We start from the raw sequence: 20,863 nt of genomic DNA, 5'->3' as shown, positions 1-20,863 counted from the left end.
TATTATTGTATGTGTCCTCATCTTGGCCTTAAAAATGTTCCCTAAAATACTGTTAAAAAGAAACATCTCACTAATGGAGAAATTACATCTAGCTATATTATATATGCATTGTAGATACACTTAAATTTCTTCACACCTACTCTACAATAAAGACATCCCAAGTGGCTGCACACGATGGCTCACGTCTATAATCCCAGCACTTCGGGAGGTCAAGGCAGTCAGACTGCTTGAGCCCAGGAGTTCAAGACAAGCCTGGGCAACATGGCAAAACCCCATCTCTATAAAAAATACAAAGATTATCACAAGGTCAGGAGATCGAGACCATCCTGGCTAACACGATGAAACCCCGTCTCTATTAAAAATCCAAAAAATTAGCCGGGCGTGGTGGTGGGCGCCTGTAGTCCCAGCTACTCAGGAGGCTGAGGCAGGAGAATGGCGTGAACCCGGGAGGCAGAGCTTGCAGTGAGCCAAGATCGCGCCACTGCACTCCAGCCTGGGAGACAGAGCAAGACTCTGTCTCAAAAAAAAAAAAAGAAAAAAAGAAAAAAAAACCAAAACAAAACAAAACAAAAAAGCCCCACAAAGATTAGCGGGGTGTGGTGGTGAACGCATGTAGTCCCAGCTACTCAGGAAGCTGAGGTGAGCCGATCACTTGAGCCTGGGAGGTGAAGGCTGCAGTGAGCCGAGATCGTACCAATGCACTCCAGCCTGAGTAACAGAGCAAGTTCCTATCTCAAAAAATAACCTACCAATTTCAACAATTAATACTAAATTACAGCATACAATTGAGTACAGAACCAGGTTACAAAATGCCCTAATGAATACAGAGAATATGTCCAAAGAGTAAGTGTAGCATGCTAAATTAAATAGAAGGAAACCAGATGTATGCTTCAGTCCTAAACTGGAATAATCTTCCGAAACACTACACAGTTTTCCTTTTACCAAAATATTCTGTATAGTCTATTAAATTGAAATAATTTATTACCTTACATCCTCAGATTCTTCTGTTGCTTTGGGAGTAGTTGCTTGTTGAGGCTCAGCATGAGGATAGGGATCTGACCCCCACAGCATACGAGGCTCAGAAAGGGAAATTGCGTGATCTCTTGCAGATCGAGCTATATGCTCAAATGACTCAGAACTGTTCGGTGACCCTTCCATCTGGTCTCTTCTCATTAATGGTTTAGGAGGAATCATTCCTGTAACAAAAGTTCAGAAAAAGGTGAAATGAGGATTTTGAAAAATGAACGAAACAAAACCATGATAGACATAGAATACAGATTATTAATTGTTACGTGGAATTCTCCATATTAAAAGCATTTTTTTTCCTGAGTAAAAGATTGGTGGAAATTATGTAAGGGTTGTTCTGTGAATGAAATTTTATTACTGCTGTTTAAGAACTGAGGAAGCAAAATAAGCAAAATCACAATAGCAGCCTGTTTTACTTCAAAAGAAAGAAAATATTATGCATATAAAAATCAGACAGCAAGTATTGTGACTCTGGATGTCAATACGAACATCATGAAAATTATACCATGATAACTTTCAGAGAAAATTCTTTCCTAAATTCCATTAACCTACCTTAGTTGGTCAATATTCTACACAATATGCCACTTAAGTTTCCAAATACCAGTATAAATGTAAAAATCAAAACATGATTTGTGATCAGCTTATCATCCCTAAATTTTCCTCTGTAACATTTTGGTAATAGATTATCTTGATTTATTCTGATGGATTCCATAAAAGACTGCTAATTCACTCTTTTTTCCCCCCTAACCTAAAGGGAAATTCAAGTGTTAGGTTGGTAAATGATGGACGAGGAACTTGAAAAGGAATATATATAACGTACGGACAAAATTCAAATGCTGAAAACACTTTAAACAAGAAAATCAATGTAGCCAATAACAGATACTGTTAATAAGACATAATTATTTCCATCTGAAGTTTTAAATAATACTTACAAAACAGAAATGAACTAGTATTTTGTTCTTGCCACATAAGTAATGTGAGTGTCAGATATTTAATTACTCGATGCTGAAAGTTACACCATTTTGATTAAAAATCTGGAGGTTTAAGTTTTTCATAGATTACAACTCTCAAAGGAACTGAAACTAAAAGCAGGGGAAAAAAAATTTTGATCCTGTAAAACTATAAATGCAAATTCAACTGACCAGGATGAATGGGTGGAATATCCATAGCAGGTCTTCCTGACATCATTCGAGGATCCATGTAGGACTGCATCATGAGCCACCTTGGATCAAAACCCATAGAAGCCAAATGCTGAGGATGAGGCTGCATAGGCTGATAAAGAGGTCTGTGTGGTGGAGGAGGGACAGTACTACTGGATGGTTGTGAAGGAACAGTCTGTGGAAGTACACCTTGCTGTTGCTGCTGCTGCCACTGCTGCTGTTTCATCTGTTCCTGAAAAAGTAAGATCCCATATCTTGAGATTTTAGTTCCACATGACAAATTAATATAATCAATCATATCACAAAATAATGGCCTGTTTTGAATCCTTGAAGGAAGAGTTCAAAAGATATTTAACAGTTAGAGTTGGCAAGACAAAAAACTGAAACATGAACTATAACATTTTACCTTATACTCAAGCACTATATAATCTATCTCCTAGAAATGGAAGATGGTGTCTATAAATGAGGCAGAAGATCAAAAGGAACAACACAGAAGGTCAAGGTAAAACCCACGTTAACTTTTATTTACGAGGAAAAATAATTTCAAGGGAACTTTGTGTGCTTTACGTATTATAAGTTTTATGTCTAATTTCCCACACTGTTGCATAATAAACCATTTCAATCACACATATATGATAAAATATTTTTATCATTACCTGCTGCCGCTGGAATCGTGGAGGTAAAGACTTCTGAAACTGTTTGAAATAGCCAGATAATACAGCCGGCCGAGGTTGAGACCCTGATTCAGGTTCTGTTTCATGCACCACTGGTGTGGCTTCCTTTTCACTACGATTGCTGTCTTGTCTAGTGAAAACAGGTTCCTCCTCTGCTCAAAGAAAAGGTGAAAGGTAATAGTATTCATCTATGACACTTATCAAACACAGGATTTTTACACAGACTGAGGTATAATAAAAGTTAATGAGGAAGAAAATATCCTCAACACTCTAAAACATTATTTTCTACTTTAACATTGGTAGTTATCAATGAGGTAACATTAGATTATCAAAACCTTAGATTTCCTAAAAGCTGCATTCTTAGAGATGGAGAGCAGAGATCCAAATGCTTCGTCATATAAAATCTACGTTTGATTTTTTTTTTAAATAATGAAACATTTCCAACTCTACATATTTTTTATTTGTTTCAATAAACATCAATGTAATTGTCAGTATTTACTGGTGGTTCATTAAAATCTACATGAAAACACAAATGGCCTATAAATACTTAAAAAGAGAGCATGTTGGTTTATTTAGTTATTTATTGGATAAAGGGACTATTATCTGTAAGGAAAACTAATGAGTTTAGGTCTGAAGACAACAGAGTGATCACCAGTTATCTTCAAACATAATTCATTCTAGAATGTCATTTGTCACAATTACAAAACCATGCTTGTTACAAATTCTTTTCTCAAATGACTAGTAATGAATTTAAAATGGAAGTTTATCTCCCAATGTAAAAGCATGCTGTTAAGAATCACAAATAACATTTTTATTGCTTGGATTACATTCAATATTAAGAATGTTGTAAAAGAGTGAGCAGGTCATGGTGGTGCATGACTGTAATAACAGTTACTCAGGAGGCTGAGGTGAGAGGATCACTTTAGCCCGGGAGTTTGAGACCAGCCTGGGCAACACAGCAAAAAAAAAAAAATAAAACAAAATAAGAATGGAAAATAATACACTGGAGGAAAAAGAGCCACATAGGCACTGACTTTAAAATCACGTGTGTCTTGAGAACATCTCGGAGAGCATTAAAACAAACAAAAAAATTGTATGTGTCTAGTATCAGAATTGAGGGGGAAAAAAATCACATGGGTACATCTCACTGATAAACCAAGCTAAAATTAAATTGCCATGAGAGAGAATATATAAAATGTGAATGAAAATAAAAGCACAAATAAAACTTACTAAACTATGATAATGTTTTCCTTTCTCTTGTGAACACTTTATTTCACTATTTTGGTGTTATGAGCAATCTTCATAAGTACTTATGTAATATAAGCCCACTATTCAATAGCAAAGTCTCTCTAGATTGATTAATATGAAAAATATCTGAAATCTTAGAGTCTTAACAAATGATCCATGCAGGCCTTATTTCATAAAAAAAAATTAAAGATAAAATACTCATACTCTTTTATAGTTACATTAAGAGCCAAGTGTGAAGGTAACCCTGCATATAAATAAAAACTTTATTTTTAAAAACACATTCTTATTATTTTAAGCAGCAGTGCCTTGTAGAAAAGAGCATGAGACATCAGGTTAGAAAACTTACAATATTTCCACATCAGAAAATACATTGAAATAAAACTGCATTTCTATTTTAATTCAAGTCGTTCATTAAAGCTAAACTTTAGGCCGGGCGCAGTGGCTCACGTCTATAATCCCAGTGCTTTGGGAGGCCGAGGCAGGCGGATCACGAGGTCAAGAGATTGAGACTATCCCGGCCAACATAGCGAAACCCCGTCTCTACTAAAAATACAAAAATTAGCTGGGTGTGGTGGCATGTGCCTGTAGCCCCAGCTACTCGGGAGGCTGGGGCAGGAGAATCGCTTGAACCCGGGAGGCGGAGTTTGCAGTGAGCTGAGATTCCACCACTGCACTCCAGCCTGGAGACAGAGCGAGACTCTGTCTCAAAAACAACAACCACAACAACAACAACAAACAAAAAATGAAAACCCTGCACTTTAACTTTGCCAAGGCTTTATACTATATTTGAATGCCATTAATCGGTCTACAAGCCAACTCGGAGAAGAACAAAAAAGTTGATTAGATCTAGAAAAAGAATTTTATTTTAAAGTATAATTACTCCAGGAAATTACAGTTTAATAGCATATCAACTACACCATGGAAGCTTGCATGTTTAAACTGATTAAACAGCAAACCTGAAATTATGAACTAGGTGCAGTCATTTAATTATGATAATCCAACATACTCATTAAGCTCTATGCCAGTTCAGTTTTAGAGGTATTAATGCATGTGAACAAATAAAATTTTGTTTAGTTAAATGTCTTGGAGTCAGAAAAAAGCAGGGGGAGAATCAGTATATGTGACTATGAAGCCAATACAATTCTGCAGATAAAACAGAAATGAAGCTCATCTAGTAACTGAGGAACACTTCAGGGACGTCTGTTCATATACAGAATTAGAAAACATGGCTCTAGCCCATATGTTGTACTGGAAATGCTATCATAAAACAATCACTTTTATTTTGATTACATATATTTAAAATATACAAACCCCAAACTGTAACCAACATAAAGCTCTTTGTAAAGTTTATAAAAGAGAATGAAGAAGACTATCAAACCTTTATTACAGTTGTTTTCACTTTCTTGTTTTTCTACCATGGGCTCTAAATTAGGTTCTCTGGGTTCAATTTTCTCCTCTAATTTCTCCCTTTCCTTCTCCAGCTCACATTCCTTTTCTTGTTCTTTCATCTTTTGTAGTTCTTTTTCCTTTTCTTTCTGCCGTTCTAGTTCTTTTTCTTTTTCTTGCTTTCTTTCTTTCTCCATTTCTCTTTGTTTTTCCTGCTCCTTCTCCAGCTCTTTCTCCTTTTCCTGCTGTCTCTCCCTCTCTTTTTCCCTCTCCTTCTCTTGCTCCTGTTCTTGTTCTTTTTCAAGTTCTTTCTCACGCTCCCGTTCTTTTTCTCGCTCCCTTTCCCTAATTTCCTCTGGAGATGGTTGTTTTTCCAGGATGCCAAGCTTCTCATCCAATCGTTTCAGTTTCTCTGCACAAGCTGCCTTCCTTTGTTCTTCCATTCTTCGCTCTTCCTCTTCACGCCGTTTACGAGCACGTTCTACTGCTGCAGAAATTTCTGATTGTTGTCTTCGTCTTTGCTTCCATATTTCATCTTCATCAGCTACTTGCTGCTTGGACGGAAAGGGGCCTGGTCTTCCAGGTACTGCCTGTCGATCTGGAGGTGGATGCTGAAACATTAAGATATAAGATGAGTATGACAACTCTATTTCTGACTAACACTGGGTATCAGGCATGGAGAAGGAAAAACCCCACAAAAATATCAGAAATTTCTCTGATGAACATACACATTAAAATGAAAACACATAAGATGGGAAATATATTACATCTAGATAATTCACCAAACTAAGACCAGAATAATTAATCCAGCAGTCCAATGTTTACTGAGTATGTACCTATTTATTGTGCCAGACATTGTTGCTCATTCAGTATTTGTTGAATAAAACTAGAAGCACAACAGTGAATCTCAAAATCTAAATTTAGAGACAAATGAAATTTAGCATGAATACTTTAGAAGCAGCTGCCAGAGCTGGAATGTCTAAGGGAGAGAAATGAAGGTATTAAATATCCAAAATGATGGCATGTGAGCCCTGAGAAAATTAAGGTACAGCTACAGGTAAAAAGCACAGAGCCAAAGAGGCAAAGTGAAAAAGACAGAGTCAGTGCTGTAATGATACCCCAAAGGAGAAGAAATTCCTACAAATTAGTCTGGGTGAAGAAAAGTTCTATCTTTAGACTGAAAGATCTAGAACCCAGAGTGGAGAATGGGAGGATCATCTGAAAGATCCAAGTTTCAATGACTAAATTTTCATTAATGTGTTATAAAACAATGACAGGCTTTAAAATCACTGCTTGCAACTATGCAAAAACAATAAAAGTAATTAAAAAAATTTTTTTAACATATTGATTTTAAAAGCTACTAGGGTCAAGAAATCTTAAGAGCCATATGTAACCCAGCTGGAATGCTTACAAAAAGATTAAACAATGATACAACGAAAACACTTGACTGAATATCTTTTTAAATGAATGCAGACTACCATTTACTAATAGTGCCAATCATATGCAAATTACTTCACCTCTCTTCTGCTGAGTTTCTTCACAGCTCAGAGATAAGCTGAAAAACCAAATATATAAGTACCTAATTTACACAACTCACTTCATAAAAGTAAAATTTACATAAAACGTGCTGCACATATTTTAAGTGTACAGTTTGATGAGTTTGGACAAATGATACACCTGTGTAAGCACTGCTCCAATGCAGACACAACATTTCCATCACTCCTCTGCCTCCCCCTGTGGCTCCAAGCACCCCAACCCTAATCTTGCATAGTTCTGTTTGTCCTAGAATTTTATATAGATGTATAAAATTATATTCTCTTTTGTGCTAGCTTCTTTTGCTAAGTATAATGGCATTGAGGTTATTTTATGTATGAGTAGTTTGCTCCATTTTACTGCTGGATAGTATTCCATTGTGGGCATGTTGTTTCATGTATGATAGACATGTGAGTTGCTTCCAGTTTTTAAACTATGAATAAAACAGCTATGAACATTCATGCATAAGTCTTTGTGTAAATGTATGTTTTCCTGGCTGTTGGATAAACGGCTAGAAGTGGAAATCCTGTGTCATACGGTAAATAGATATTTCATTTACAAGAAACTGCCAAACTGTTTTCCCAAGTGGTTATAAGGTTTTCCAATGTATAAGGGTGCCAGCTGCTCTATACATCCTTGCCAACACATGGTGTCATCAGTCTTTAATTTTGGCAATGTAGTAAAATCTCAGTGGTTTTAACTTGCATTTCCCTAATAACTAAAGATACTGAATATCTTTCCATGTGCATACTGGCCATTCTTACATTTTCTTTTGAGAAACAAATGTTCAAGTCTTTTTGTTTAACTACTTATTATTGAGTTGTAAGATATAAAAAAAAAAAAAAAATACGGCCCAGGCTAGACACGGTGGCTCACATCTGTAATCCCAGCACTTTGGGAGGCCAAGGCAGGAGGATTGCTTGAGCTTAGGAGTTCAAGACTAGCCTGGGCAACATGGCGAAACCCCATCTCTACAAAAAATACAAAAACATTAGCCGGGCATAGAGGCGCATGCCTGTGGTCCTAGCTACTTGGTACGCTGAGACAGGAGGATCGCCTGAGCCCAGGAGGTTTAGGCTGCAGTGAGCTGAGATCTTGCTCCAGCCTCGGCAACAGAGAAAGACTCTAAAAGTCCAGATACAAGTCCTTCGTCAGATGTATTAGGAATATTTTTTTCTGTAACATATGTTTGCATTCTTTGGGAAATGTTCTCCAAAGTCCAACTGACCAGCTGCTTTTCCTTTCTAATTTGTGGCCAAGGTCTTATTTATCAAAGAAAGCTTTGTCAGCTCAAAGTTCATGAACACTTGATCTTCTATACTTTTTTCTAGATGTTTTAGTTTTAGCTTCTGTGTATGCAGAAATGTTATAAAGAGCTTTCAGTGGTTATGAGGAGAGGGATTGCTGGAAATGATGGTGATGGTTGTGATATGTGCAGCTATCACAGTAGGGTGATTAGAGAAGGTCTGGAGACCCTGATCATAACAACGATTTCAGGAAAAGAAAATCTGCTAGTTAGAAAGAAGTAAAAAAAGTCAGGAAGAGCAATGTGTATGTGGTGAGAACAGCAGATGAAATTAGAAAAGTGGACAGAGATCTGAAAGATCATGAGAAGGACCTGAACAAGGAGTAATGGACCTAATCCATAGTTTCAAAAAGACAACAACTACTACAGGAGAATATGGGATGAAGGTGGCAAGTGAGCAGACAGCATAAGAGGAAAGCAGTATCTGTTAAGAACCCACTCCAATAGTTCAAAGGAAATATAAGAGGTGGTAGCAAGTAGTCAGTGTACATTTTGAAGGTACAGGTGACAATTTGCTGACAGATAAAGCTAGATGTAGGGTAAAAAAAGAAGAGTTAAGAGTAACTTCTAAGTTTCAGCCTTAGCAAATATGTGAATGATAATGCCATTACCTGAAATGGGAAAGACAGGAGAAGCAGCACTGTGGGTACGTGGGGAAGGTGGGGGTGTGTGTTACGGTTTGGACATATTTGAGCTGTTTACTAGAGATCCAAGCGGAGATGTTGAGTTGATTGTTGAATATGACTCTTAAAAGTCAGTGCAAAGCTTTTCGGGCTAAATGTACATTTGAATGCCATCAGCTCATAGAAGACATCCCCAAGGAAAAGGATACAGATTTTTAAAATGGACTGAGAAAAAGGCTGAGTGCTCCAAGACTTGAAGTGTAGGAGGCCCAGAAGGAATACAAAGCAAACAAAAACAAAATAGTGAGGTGTCTCAGAAGCAAGTAGATAAAAAAAGTGTTTTAAGGATAGGCCAGGGATGGTGGCTTAAGTCTGTAATTCCAGCACTTTGGGAGGTCAAGGTGGATGGCTTGTCTAGGAGTTCAAGACCAGCCTGGGCATGAAGATGAGACCCTGTCTCTGCAAAAAATTAGCCTGGCGTGGTGGTGTGCACCTATAGTCCCAGCTGCTGGAGGTGAGAGGACCCCTTGAGCCCAGGAGTCCAGGTGGCAGTGAGCTATGATTACACCACTGCACTCCAGCCTGGGCCAGGAAGCAAGACCCTGTCTCTAAAAATATACACATATACAAAAGAAGGATGGAGAAATCAACTATGTCAATGACTGAGCTGAGATTTAAATGAGATGAAGACAAGAAAACTGAATTTGTCAAGATGGAAGTCATCACTGAGTCTGATAATAATAGTTTCAAAGGTAGACTGGGAAAAGAAAGCATGCCTGGAGAGGGCTAATGAGAGAATGAGCAGCAAAAGACGGTAAGTATAAATAGTTCACTAAAAGAATTTCATTAGCCAGGCACGGTGGCTCACGCCTGTAATCCCAGCACTTTGGGAGGCCGAGGCGGGCGGGTCACGAGGTCAGGATATCGAGACTATCCTGGCTAACATGGTGAAACCCTGTCTCTACTAAAAAAAAACACAAAAAATTAGCCGGGCGTGGTGGCGGGCACCTATAGTCCCAGCTACTCAGGAGGCTGAGGCAGGAGAATGTCGTGAACCCAGGAGGCAGAGGTTGCAGTGAGCCGAGATCACGCCACTGCACTCCAGCCTGGGCGACAGAGCTAGACAAAAAAAAAAAAAAAAGGAATTTCACTGATGGAGAACAGAGAAATAGGGTAGACACTGCAATGGGATGGAAGGTAGTGGGATGGAGTAATGTAAAGAAAGAGGTTTTTGTGAAGTTGTTTTTCTTAAAATATAAGAGATAACATTATCATAAGTGGAAAAGGATACAAGGAACAAAGTAAAAAAGTGTCCTCAGCAGCAAAAACAATAGGAAGAAAAAGTATATGGGCAGTGAAATGGAAAAAAAAAGTTATCTCCTAGGTACTTATTTTCTTAGTGAAACTTGAAGTATGCTTTATCAACTGAGAATGAAAATGAAAAGGATGAAGAGTAAGACATGTAAGAGTCACAAGGTAAAAAGTTAGTAACTGTCTCATAAAAGTTTCAAATAAAAAATTTGGTGTCTTTCCACCAAAACAAAAGGTCAAATAAAACATATAATCCATAAACAAGCACTTAGTTAAAATTTACCTGCTGTGCAAGCAACTTTGGAGGTGGTGGCAGATGTGAAGATGTTCCACGTTCCTATTATAAAGAAGAAAGAATTATTCTTATTATTCTGGAGACAGTCTTGCTCTGTAGCCCATGCTGGAGTGCAGTGGCATGATCTTGGCTCACTGCAACCTCTGTCTCCCGGGGCCAAGCAATTCTCATGCCTCAGCCTGCTAAATACCTGGGATTACAGGCGCCCGCCACCACAACCGGGTAATTTTGCATTTTTAGTAGAGACAGGGTTTTGCCATGTTGGCCAGGCTGTTCTCGAACTCCTGACGATCTGCCTGCCTTAGCCTCCCAAAGTGCTAGGATACAGATGTGAGCCACCGCACCAGCCTGAAAGAATTACTTAAAAATAACCATAGAAGAAACAATATATCTGCCGGGTGCGGTGATTCACACGTGTAATCCCAGCACTTTGGGAGGCCGAGGCAGGCGGATCGCCTGAGGTCAGGAGTTCAAGACCAGCCCGGCCAACATGGCAAAACCCTGTCTCTACTAAAAATACAAAAATTAGCCAGGCGTGGTGGCGGGCGCCTGTAATCCCAGCTACTCTGGAGGCTGAGACAGGAGAACTGCTTGAACCTGGGAGGCAGAGGTTGCAGTGAGCCAAGATCGTGCTACTGCACTCCGCCTGGGTGACAGAGCAAGACTCCATCTCAAAAAGCGAAAGAAAAAGAAAAGATATATCTATTAGAAATATTTCAGCCGGGCGTGGTGGCTCATGCCTGTGAGCCTAGCACTTTGGGAGGCCAAGGCGGGCAATCACAAGGTCAGGAGTGAGAGACCAGCCTGGCGAACATGGTAAAACCTGTCTCTACTAAAAATACAAAAATTAGCCAGGCATGGTGGCAGGAACCTGTAATCCCAGCTACTCGGGAAACTGAGGCAGAAGAATCGCTTGAACCTGAGAGGCAGAGGTTGCAGTGAGCCGAGATCACGCCACTGCATTACAGCCTGGGAGACAGATCAAGACTCCATCTCAAAAAAAAAAAAAAAAAAAAGAGATATATTTCTGAATGTACTGATTTTCTCAATACCTTAAGATTACTAAATATCTTTCTCCTCTCTTTTTAAATAAAAGCATATCACTCATTACAAGATTACTTTCTATGGAATCACTCTGCTATTTCAATAAGGTTAGAATCTCAAATGCACTTTACAATAAAAATTTTTAGCCAGGCGTGGTGGCTCACGCCTGTAATCCCAGCACTTTGGGAAGCTGAGGCGGGTGGGTCATTTGAGGCCAGGAGTTCAAGACCAGGCTGGCCAACATGGTGAAACTCCATCCCTACTAAAAATACAATAATTACCCGGGTGTGGTGGTGCACCACTGTAGTCCCAGCTAGTTGAGAGGCTAAGGCATGAGAATCTCTTGAGCCCAGGAGGTGGAGGTTGCAGCGAGCCAAGATCGCACAACTCCACTACAGCCTGGGTGAAAGAGCAAGGCTCTGTCTCAAGAGGGAAAAAAGAATTTTAGTCTAGCTGTTCTGGAATTCTGATCCAGCAAATCTGACTGAGGAGATCTATACCTCAAATTACTAAATTTTATTTATGTAAGCTCAATTCTTGTCTTGTGGCAAACTAAAAATATGAGATTTATCTTAAAAAAAGAAAATCTAAAATATAATGGAACAAAATATATGAAACATTCGCTTGCTAATATAAACTGTCACATAAACTGTCATATGACTGTCACAAAAAAAGTCAAAGACATCAAGACATATTCCATCTATTCCTCTATTCTTTCATGAAAAATTCTCATTCCCCATTATGCCAATAAGTAAAAAGTCACACAAAAAATTTATTAAAATGTTATTTTAAAAATTCATCTTTTTCAGGTTTCATAAATTTATTCTTCAATGGATCATCAATGCCTTAAGATTAAAACCCTCATATAGCATACATTTTTAAGAAGTGGTTCTTACATAGCTCTCTTAGCTCTCTCCCGTATCAAACTACTTAGAATTTCTTGAATGTGCCATGTTTTCTCATACTTCTCTACACGTGTTTCCACTGCTTATAACAGCTATATTCCCTTTGTATACTGCCTAAATCATGCTTGTTTAAGAATTAGCTCAAGTACTTAGTCTTCTGCAGCCTTCTACCTTAAATGAATTCTCGAAGAACTTATTTTGTACCCTCTATGATTATGCCACTTAGCACACTGTAACTGCTTACTGACTTTTTTTCCTGTCAAGGAAACTGTTAGCTACCTCCTTTTAGTCCTCAGAAGGGACAAGTTCCTCCATCTATTTTGTATGAATCCAACAAATACATGATAACTATACTGATTCCTTAATAAAGAGATAAGTGGACTCCCTTGAAAGTAGCCCTTTTTATTCCCAGTTTATAATGCAGCTTTTGCAACCATTTACCATCTCAGAAGTGGGATCAAACATCTGTTGCACACACATTTCCCTTCATTCACAATGTCCTTCAAAATGATTCAGACTTTAGATCTCCCTACTCACTATGTGATTTCCCTACAGATAGTGTACCATTCACATAAAAAGACTGACTAGTATTTAAGTATTCAATAAACCATAAAGCACTTCAGCAATGTTTATTTTATTTTAGAAAAATATTATCCCTACACTTTGCTATGACTGAGCTATATTGTAAGGTAAAAAAAGGTGAAGCTTTAGTTTTCACTTGATAATTTTAGCTACTGTATTGATAATTCTGGTTAAATGCAATAAAAATTATGATAGTCAAGACTATTTAAGAAAAAATACATGGTTTCCTTTTTCTAAGTCCCGTTCCACTCTGAGGTAAGAATAATTATCCACAGTATTACATAGTAATTACAATAAGGAGATCCTTGCAATAACAAGGATCTCCATGAGTCCAACAAACCTGATTAAATGAAGGTCCTTTCCCATAGGGAACCTTTGCTACTGATGGTTGGGCAGGTATTTGAGAAGATGATTTAGTGTTGGAAACTTCATCTGCTTTTTTTTTGTTTTCATTGTTTTCAGAGGCTTTTGAACTTTGATCCTCACTGAAAAATCAAAATGCAGAAGAAATAAAGTGGATCAACTGTATCATAAGTACATTATTTTTGCAATAAAAAAATTATTTCTGTATGGTTTCTGGGGGCGAAATGTATTAAGGAATGAGATGGGTGTGTGACCCATTAGTGCTAATTTGTTCTTTCAATAAATATATACTATGAAAGTGCAATACAGTAGTTGTCAAATCTAAACAAACACGTCAGGCATATATCCTGGCAAAATAATATAATCACATAATTTCCCATCTCCTCTACATAAGAAATATAATCCAAATATAACTGGGTAATATTGGAATTATTATTTAACTGCATTCTAATTTATTCTGATTTAATAAAAAGATAAATCAAACTACAGTATTTTTTCAAAGCCACAACAAATCACAGGTATCTCTTAAATGATCATAAAACAATGTTTGTCACAATGCCATAACTGAAAAATTATGCCAAATGTGCTTACAAACTTCCATATATTTTAAAAGCCCAACTTTTATGATATATAACCCATATATTCCTGACTGGCGCTTCAATATTCCAGAATGAAGGAAAAAGAAATAAAAAGCTCCCCATTTTCCAAGGCCCTAATGCAGTTTACTAAGTTTTAAGAAATCGAGGACCTGAAGCAGCTGTAGTAATCCAGGGAATTATTCTCCAATTTTGTAAATACGGATCAGGTCAAGCAAGTAACAGTTTAAAACTGTTCCTAATACCAGTTCTCAAAAGATCTCCAAACTAGGTGCCAAGCATCTAAATATCTCTTTTTTTTTGAGATACAGTCTTGCTCTGTCACCCAGACTGGAGTGCAGTGGCATGATCTTGGCTCACTGCAACCTCCGCCTCCTGGATTCAAGTGATTCTCCTGCCTCAGCCTCCTGAGTAGCTGGGATTACAGGCATGCACCACCACACCTGGATAATTTTTGTATTTTTAGTAGAGACAGGGTTTCACCATGTCGGCCAAGCTGGTCTCGAACTCTTGACCTCAAGTGATCTGCCTGCCTCGGCCTCCCAAAGTGCTGGGATTACAGATGTGAGCCACCACACCCAGCCCTAAATGTTTTTAAATAAACTTTCTTGAGACGCATCAATTTTTAATTCCTTGATTAGCTGTATACTGTATTAATCTAGCTCATTAATCACCCTCTGTTCAGTAAAACTTCTGAGAATATATAAATTCTACAAATAAACAATTGTCTATTAATAAAGCCTCTCTGCATAAGTAGCTAATATTGTATCAACAAATTCATACTGCTATTAGTAAAAGATACCACAACTTACCTGTTATTCTCTTTAGGACTGTTACTTCCTTGTTCATCATCATCACTGAAATTCAGTTGCTCTGTATAATCTACTTCCATCTGAGCACCTATTAAATTAAGGAAAACTCAGACTGGCTGCTTGAAAGCATCTAACAATTTAAAGCACTTAATTAATTTTGCCTCTTACCTGCCCAACCTTCATCAGCTTCAGCATCTAGGTTATCAAATTTATCAAGCTCCTTCAGTTCTGATGCACTAAGAATGGATGGGCGTTCAGGCTCAGAGGCCCATGAAGGAGGTGGGCCTCTTCCTCGAAGGCCTCTAACGAAAGGCAGGTCATGGAAAAGATACAAAAGTTTATGATACTAAACTGGGAGAATACTAAAAGATTGGAATTTAGTTCATTTCAACATTAGTGTTTTCTACACCAAGATACCTAATATGTTCTGCATTGACATGTGTATGAAAAAATTAATATTAATACGTAATTATAGGATAATACGTAACTCTTAAGTAACAGCTGATAAAGTTTTTAAGAATTCTCAAATATTTAAGATAAAACAAATATATGCTAAAGGATAACGATATGAATAAAACTAACTTCAAAATATATATATAATTTTGAGGAAAATAATTCAACAGGATGTTCAAGTCTCATATAATATGCAAAAAAAAAAAGAAAAGAAAAGAAAATGGGGAGTTCATAATATGAAAGGAAGAAGAGAAAAACAAGTGTCATCAATTTTAGGGCCGGGTTTTTCAGTTTTCTTTTTTTTTCTTTTTTTTTTTGAGACAGAGTCTTGCTCTGTCACTCGGGCTGGAGTGCAATGGCACAATCTCGGCTTGTTGCAACCTCCGCCTCCCGGGTTCAAGCAATTCTCCTGCCTCAGCCTCCCGAGTAGCTGGGATTACAGGTGCACGCCACGATGTCCGACTAATTTTTTGTACTTTTTTAATAGAAACAGGGTTTCGCCATGCTGGCCAGGCTGGCCTTGAACTCCTGACCTCAGGCGAATCACCCACCTCGGCCTTCCAAAGTGCTGGGATTACAGGGGTGAGCCACTGTCCCTGGCCTGGTTTTCAGTTTTCAAAATCCTATGTAAATTAATTTAAATGCTTAAAAGAATGAATTATTTCTGTTCTGTCTTATAAGAGCCAGTTATTTATTGATGACAACTGTACTGTGAGGAAAGGAAAATGATCAATTACACAACTCAGAATCACACAATCCACTCAACCTTCAGGAAATCTTAACAAGCATATATTCCTTATAGACTTTAATCATTTAATAGCCTTACTTGTTTGTTTCAGATAAAGAAGGTGGGAATCTCATGGGACCATGTAGAGGAGGATATGTCATCCTCGGATACTGTTGAAACATCTGAATGAAGGAAACAAAAAATTTTGATAAATTTAGCAACCCAGTTATTTAAAAAAATTATATATATATATATAAATCTGAGCCTAGGCCTGAAGTTATAATTTACAGAAACAATGATTAAAGTGAATAAAACTATTAATAACTGTTATCTGTTCATCCTCAATAGCAACCCATTTCCAAGGCCAATGCCTCTACCAACTCTTTACAAATAGACTAGAGCACATCATATGAAAAACTTCTGTATTATATTAATAAAATTACATTAAAGTAACTGTATCAACAAGATATGTAATGTAAAATTACATTAAAGTAACTGTATCAATATATAAATTAAAGTAACTGTATCAACAGGATATGTACACACATGCACCCTAGCAAACAGCAAAGTGAAAATATTTGAAAAGCAAATGCTGTAGGCCTTCCTCCATAAGCAGGAGTAGAATAATGAGAGGCAGATTTGTGGATAAGGAGGATAACATCAGTCCCCAGCCCCAGCACCTCAAAAAGAAAAATGTAGGGGTGGCAGGGGTGGGGAAGAAGAACTCAGCTCGGATAAAATTAAGAGACAGTCCACAATCCAAGGAAGTGAGTTGGAAAAGGGGGACAGAGAGCTACCCAGAAATTTTCTATGGATATGGCATAGGTGAATTCTCAATCAAGTTACTGCACAGATGATGATTATAAACTGTCCCAAACAGGTCCAGATACTGTTCTCTGTAGGAACTTGGCTCTGGGAAACTAAACTTAAGAGAAGACATAAGATAGATTCTGAGAACAAATAACACCAAGGGATTCATCCTATGATTCTGAAGGGAAGAAGTGTCAAAGAATGGCTTGGTCATTGACTACATGCTTATATCCAAGTCAAATTATGTAAATAATAGGAAATTATATTACTGTAAAAACATAATTTATATCCTGAAATAGAAGACTAGTTTTTCTAAAAAGAAAGTAGTCACTGTGTGTTAGATAAGAAAATTACCTCACATTTGAAGTAAGGCTATGTTTATATGATTATGCTGTCTAAAGAAGAAATTTCTCAGCCAGGTGCAGTGGCTCATGCCTGCAATCCCAGCACTTTGGGAGGCTGAAGCGGGTGGATCATGAAGTCAGGAGATGGAGACATCCTGGCTAACATGGTGAAACCCTGTCTCTACTAAAAAATACAAAAAAATTAGCTAGGTGTGGCGTGCGTGCCTGTAACCCCAGTTACTCAGGACGCTGAGACACAACAATCACTTGAACCCAGGAAGCAGAGGTTGCAGTGAGCTGAGATCGCACCACTGCACTCCAGCCTGGCAACAGAGTGAAACTCCGTCTTTAAAAAAAAAAAAAAAAAAAAAAAAGGAGAAGAAATTTCTCTTAAGTCAGGTCGATGCAATGTTAATTAAGTCAAGCAATAGCTGAAACTCAGCTGGGGAAACTTTGAGGGATACTCTGGAGAATTTTCAGTTGCATCACACTTCTATACTGAAGTTAATAAAGACACTACTGGAGGCATATGTTCATAGCTAAAGTTGCATTAAATCCTTCATCTGGTCATTCCAGGCATAATTTCATGTGGTCTTAAAAAACGCTTAAAGTCTAGGAATTTGCCAGAAAATTCATTTTAGAAACAAATTTTAAATTCTCAGTATACAGTAGTGATATTTAGATTTTTGTTAATTAATGGAACACTTTATTCAAATATAATCACTGATGAAAGTGGGAATGATGCCCACGTGGTCTCTCCTCTTTCCTATCCTACCCTCTCACCTGAAAGTTCAGGGGTCTTTGGTAGCACAATTTGAAAACGATTAGAAAAAAATTGGGTATAAATCATTTTTCAAGGCCACGTCAGCATACTCCCAAATTTCTTTTAGGAAAACATTTAACGGCCAGGCACGGTGGCTCACGCCTGTAATCCCAGCACTTTGGGAGGCCGAGGCGGAAGGATCACCTGAAGTCAGGAGATGGAGACTAGCCCAGCCAACACGGTGAAACCCTGTCTCTACTAAAAATACAAGAATTAGCTGAGTGTGGTGGCGTGCCCCTGTAATCCCAGCTACTTGGAAGGTTGAGGCGGGAGAATCGCTTGAACCTGGGAGGTGGAGGCTGCAGTGAGCCGAGATGGTGCCACTGCACTCCAGCCCAGGTGTCAGAGCGAAAAACATTTAACAAGTAATTGTATTTAATCATTCATTTCCCTCTGTTAGTCTAGAATGATTAAAAAATAGTAATGTATATGCTTACTTTGGCAGCAAAATTGGAACAATACAGAGAAGATTAGCACAGTCCCCGCATAAAAATAACATACAAATTCATGAAGCATTCCATATTTTTAAATAAAAACAACAATGTGAAGGAATGGAAAGTATGATGGATATTTAGGATTCAAACATTAGGAGTTAAACAACAAACTAAATAAATATGACCTAGATTTTTGTTTCCTATGAGAGTAATGAGTCTTCTGGAAAACTAAATGGATGTACCCAGGCACATGTGACTTGCTTTACAACTTTACATTGGGCTGAAAGTAAACAAAGAATGAGGACACCAAATCTAACAATTTTGAAAATGTGGTGGGAGGGCAGGGGTGGGTGCCAGAGTATATATTAAATGAAACTAAAGATAGAATCAACAAAATCCAAGATCTGAGGAACTTCACAGGTTAACAAATTATAACAGATAAGCTCCAAAGGAAACAGGAGATGGAGATATCTATAGGTACCAAGATTCTTAAAAGAAATATGAACCAATGTCAACGAATGGATGTTGCCTGGATCCTAATTATGAGACAATTACTGGAATACTAACATAATATTTGAGAATATCAAGGAATTAGTTTTCTTTTTACGTATAATAGCATTGCAAACTTTCTCCCCAAGTCTTTATCCTTTAAAATAGAACTTAAAATATTTACTGATGAAGTATCTTGGATTTGCTTTAGTAATCCAAAGTGGTAGGAAAAGAGCGGGCATGGTGACTCACGCCTATAATCCCAGCACTTTGGGAGGCTGAGGCGGGTGGATCACTTGAGGTTAAGGAGTTCAAGACCAACCTTGTCAACATGGCAAAATCCTGTCTCTACTAAAAATATAAAAATTAGCCAGGTATGGTGGCGGGCGGCTATAATTCCAGCTACTCAGGAGGCTAAGGCTAGGTTAATTGCTTGAACCTAGGAGGCAGAGGTTGCAGTGAGCCGAGATCATGCCACTGCACTCCAGCCTGGGTGACAGAGCGAGACTCTGTTTCAAAAAAAAAAAAAAAGTGGTAGGAAAAGAGGCAGATTCATTGCACTGTTATCTTTATTTATGTACATGTTTAAAATTTTCCATTAAAAAAAGTTTAAAGGCCAGGTGAGGTGGCTCATGTCTGTAATCCCAACACTCTGAGTGGCCAAGGTGGGCAGACTACTTGAGGCCAGGAGTTCAAAACCAGCCTTGCCAACATGGCAAAATCCCATCTCTACTTAAAAAAAAAAAGCCAGGTGTGGTGGCACATGCCTGTAATTTCAGCTACTCGGGAGGCTGAGGCACAAGAATTGCTTGAACCCACGGGGCAGAGGTTGCAGTGAGCTGAGATCATGCTACTATACTCCAGCCCGGGTGAAAGAGCAAGACTCTTGTCTCCCAAAAAAAAGAAAAAAAAAAAAGGAAAAAATATTAAAAGTACACAAATAAAAACTTTGAAACTACAGCAAGTGTTCTTTATCTTTTTTTCCATGAACCATCCCTTTGGCAGTCTGATGAATCCTATGGCCCTACTCTCAGGAAAACATTTTAATGCATAATGTAAAATACAAAAATATTGCAAAGAAGAACAATTATATTAAACAGAATTTTAGTGTAATTGTTCTCTGTATTTACAAAATAAATCTGTGGTATGGTAATGTACATGCTTCTTTATTAGATCATTATCTATGGGTCTAATAATTATTTTGAAGTAATGTTGAACGTAATGTGATATGAAAATATCTACAATCCCTGTTAATAATAAAGATACTGCTGATACTCCTGTGATTTGTTTCCTATCTGGTACAACTACACTTAACCAAATAAAACAGCTAAGTGTTTTTGCTAAGAAACACTGTGTGGTAACCAGTTTCCCGGATAGCCCAAATGATCTCTATCTTCTGGTGTTTACATCATGTTTAGTCCCTTCTTACAATATACCATACAATAAAAGAGAATGCTGATTTTTAGTTAGATGTTAATGAAAATAAAGACCTAAACTTTTCCCTATAACAATTCGCTCCTTGGACCCCAGATCAAAAACCACTTGTTTGACTGCTTGTTCATTTAACAATACTCACATAAGGAGGCATCATAGCTCTATATTGGGAAGCGAGAGCAGCCTGCTGTCCATTCAGTTTAGCCTGTGGAGGACCACAAGCTATCCTCTTTTCCACCACTTTGAGGATATCATTTTGCTCTGATGTTCCAGCTGTGCTTTCATCCTGGCCAGGGAGCTTTTCATCTGGATCAGATGACGAAGGTGAGCCAGCAGCCTTACCACCATCTCTCCAACAAGCAACATCTAGTACGAAGGCAGAGAAAAAAAGGAAAAAGATAAAAATCTGAAAATGGAACAAAGTGAAACCAAACCAGGAACATTTCAGGAAAATGAAAGCAAGTAAGCAGAGTGAAAGAGCAGGA

General features: G+C 37.9%; 1 protein-coding gene and 1 non-coding gene across 24 annotated transcripts in view; one reads left to right on the top strand and one right to left on the bottom strand.

The window, feature by feature from the left end:
* Positions 1-20,863, bottom strand: part of PRRC2C (proline rich coiled-coil 2C) — a 108,945-nt gene that overhangs the window by 56,151 nt on the left and 31,931 nt on the right. For all 23 annotated transcript variants that reach the window (XM_063627270.1, XM_063627274.1, XM_063627276.1 and 20 more), the window contains 10 exons: positions 20,521-20,744; positions 16,144-16,226; positions 15,033-15,166; positions 14,865-14,952; positions 13,434-13,578; positions 10,551-10,604; positions 5,487-6,105; positions 2,843-3,012; positions 2,169-2,418; positions 986-1,196 (listed from right to left, as the gene is read on the bottom strand). In XM_063627270.1, coding sequence (XP_063483340.1) covers positions 986-1,196; positions 2,169-2,418; positions 2,843-3,012; positions 5,487-6,105; positions 10,551-10,604; positions 13,434-13,578; positions 14,865-14,952; positions 15,033-15,166; positions 16,144-16,226; positions 20,521-20,744 — 1,978 coding nt within the window. The remainder of the gene's footprint in view (positions 1-985; positions 1,197-2,168; positions 2,419-2,842; positions 3,013-5,486; positions 6,106-10,550; positions 10,605-13,433; positions 13,579-14,864; positions 14,953-15,032; positions 15,167-16,143; positions 16,227-20,520; positions 20,745-20,863) is intronic.
* On the top strand, positions 18,445-18,548 carry LOC134734974 (U6 spliceosomal RNA). The gene has a single exon (XR_010117841.1). It is a non-coding gene; the product is annotated as a U6 spliceosomal RNA (small nuclear RNA).

The sequence above is a fragment of the Symphalangus syndactylus genome, chromosome 12 (genome assembly GCF_028878055.3).
Source record: "Symphalangus syndactylus isolate Jambi chromosome 12, NHGRI_mSymSyn1-v2.1_pri, whole genome shotgun sequence".
Lineage (NCBI taxonomy): Eukaryota > Metazoa > Chordata > Mammalia > Primates > Hylobatidae > Symphalangus > Symphalangus syndactylus.
The sequence above is the reverse complement of the archived record's forward strand: the minus strand, read 5'-3'. Positions and strand labels throughout refer to the sequence as shown.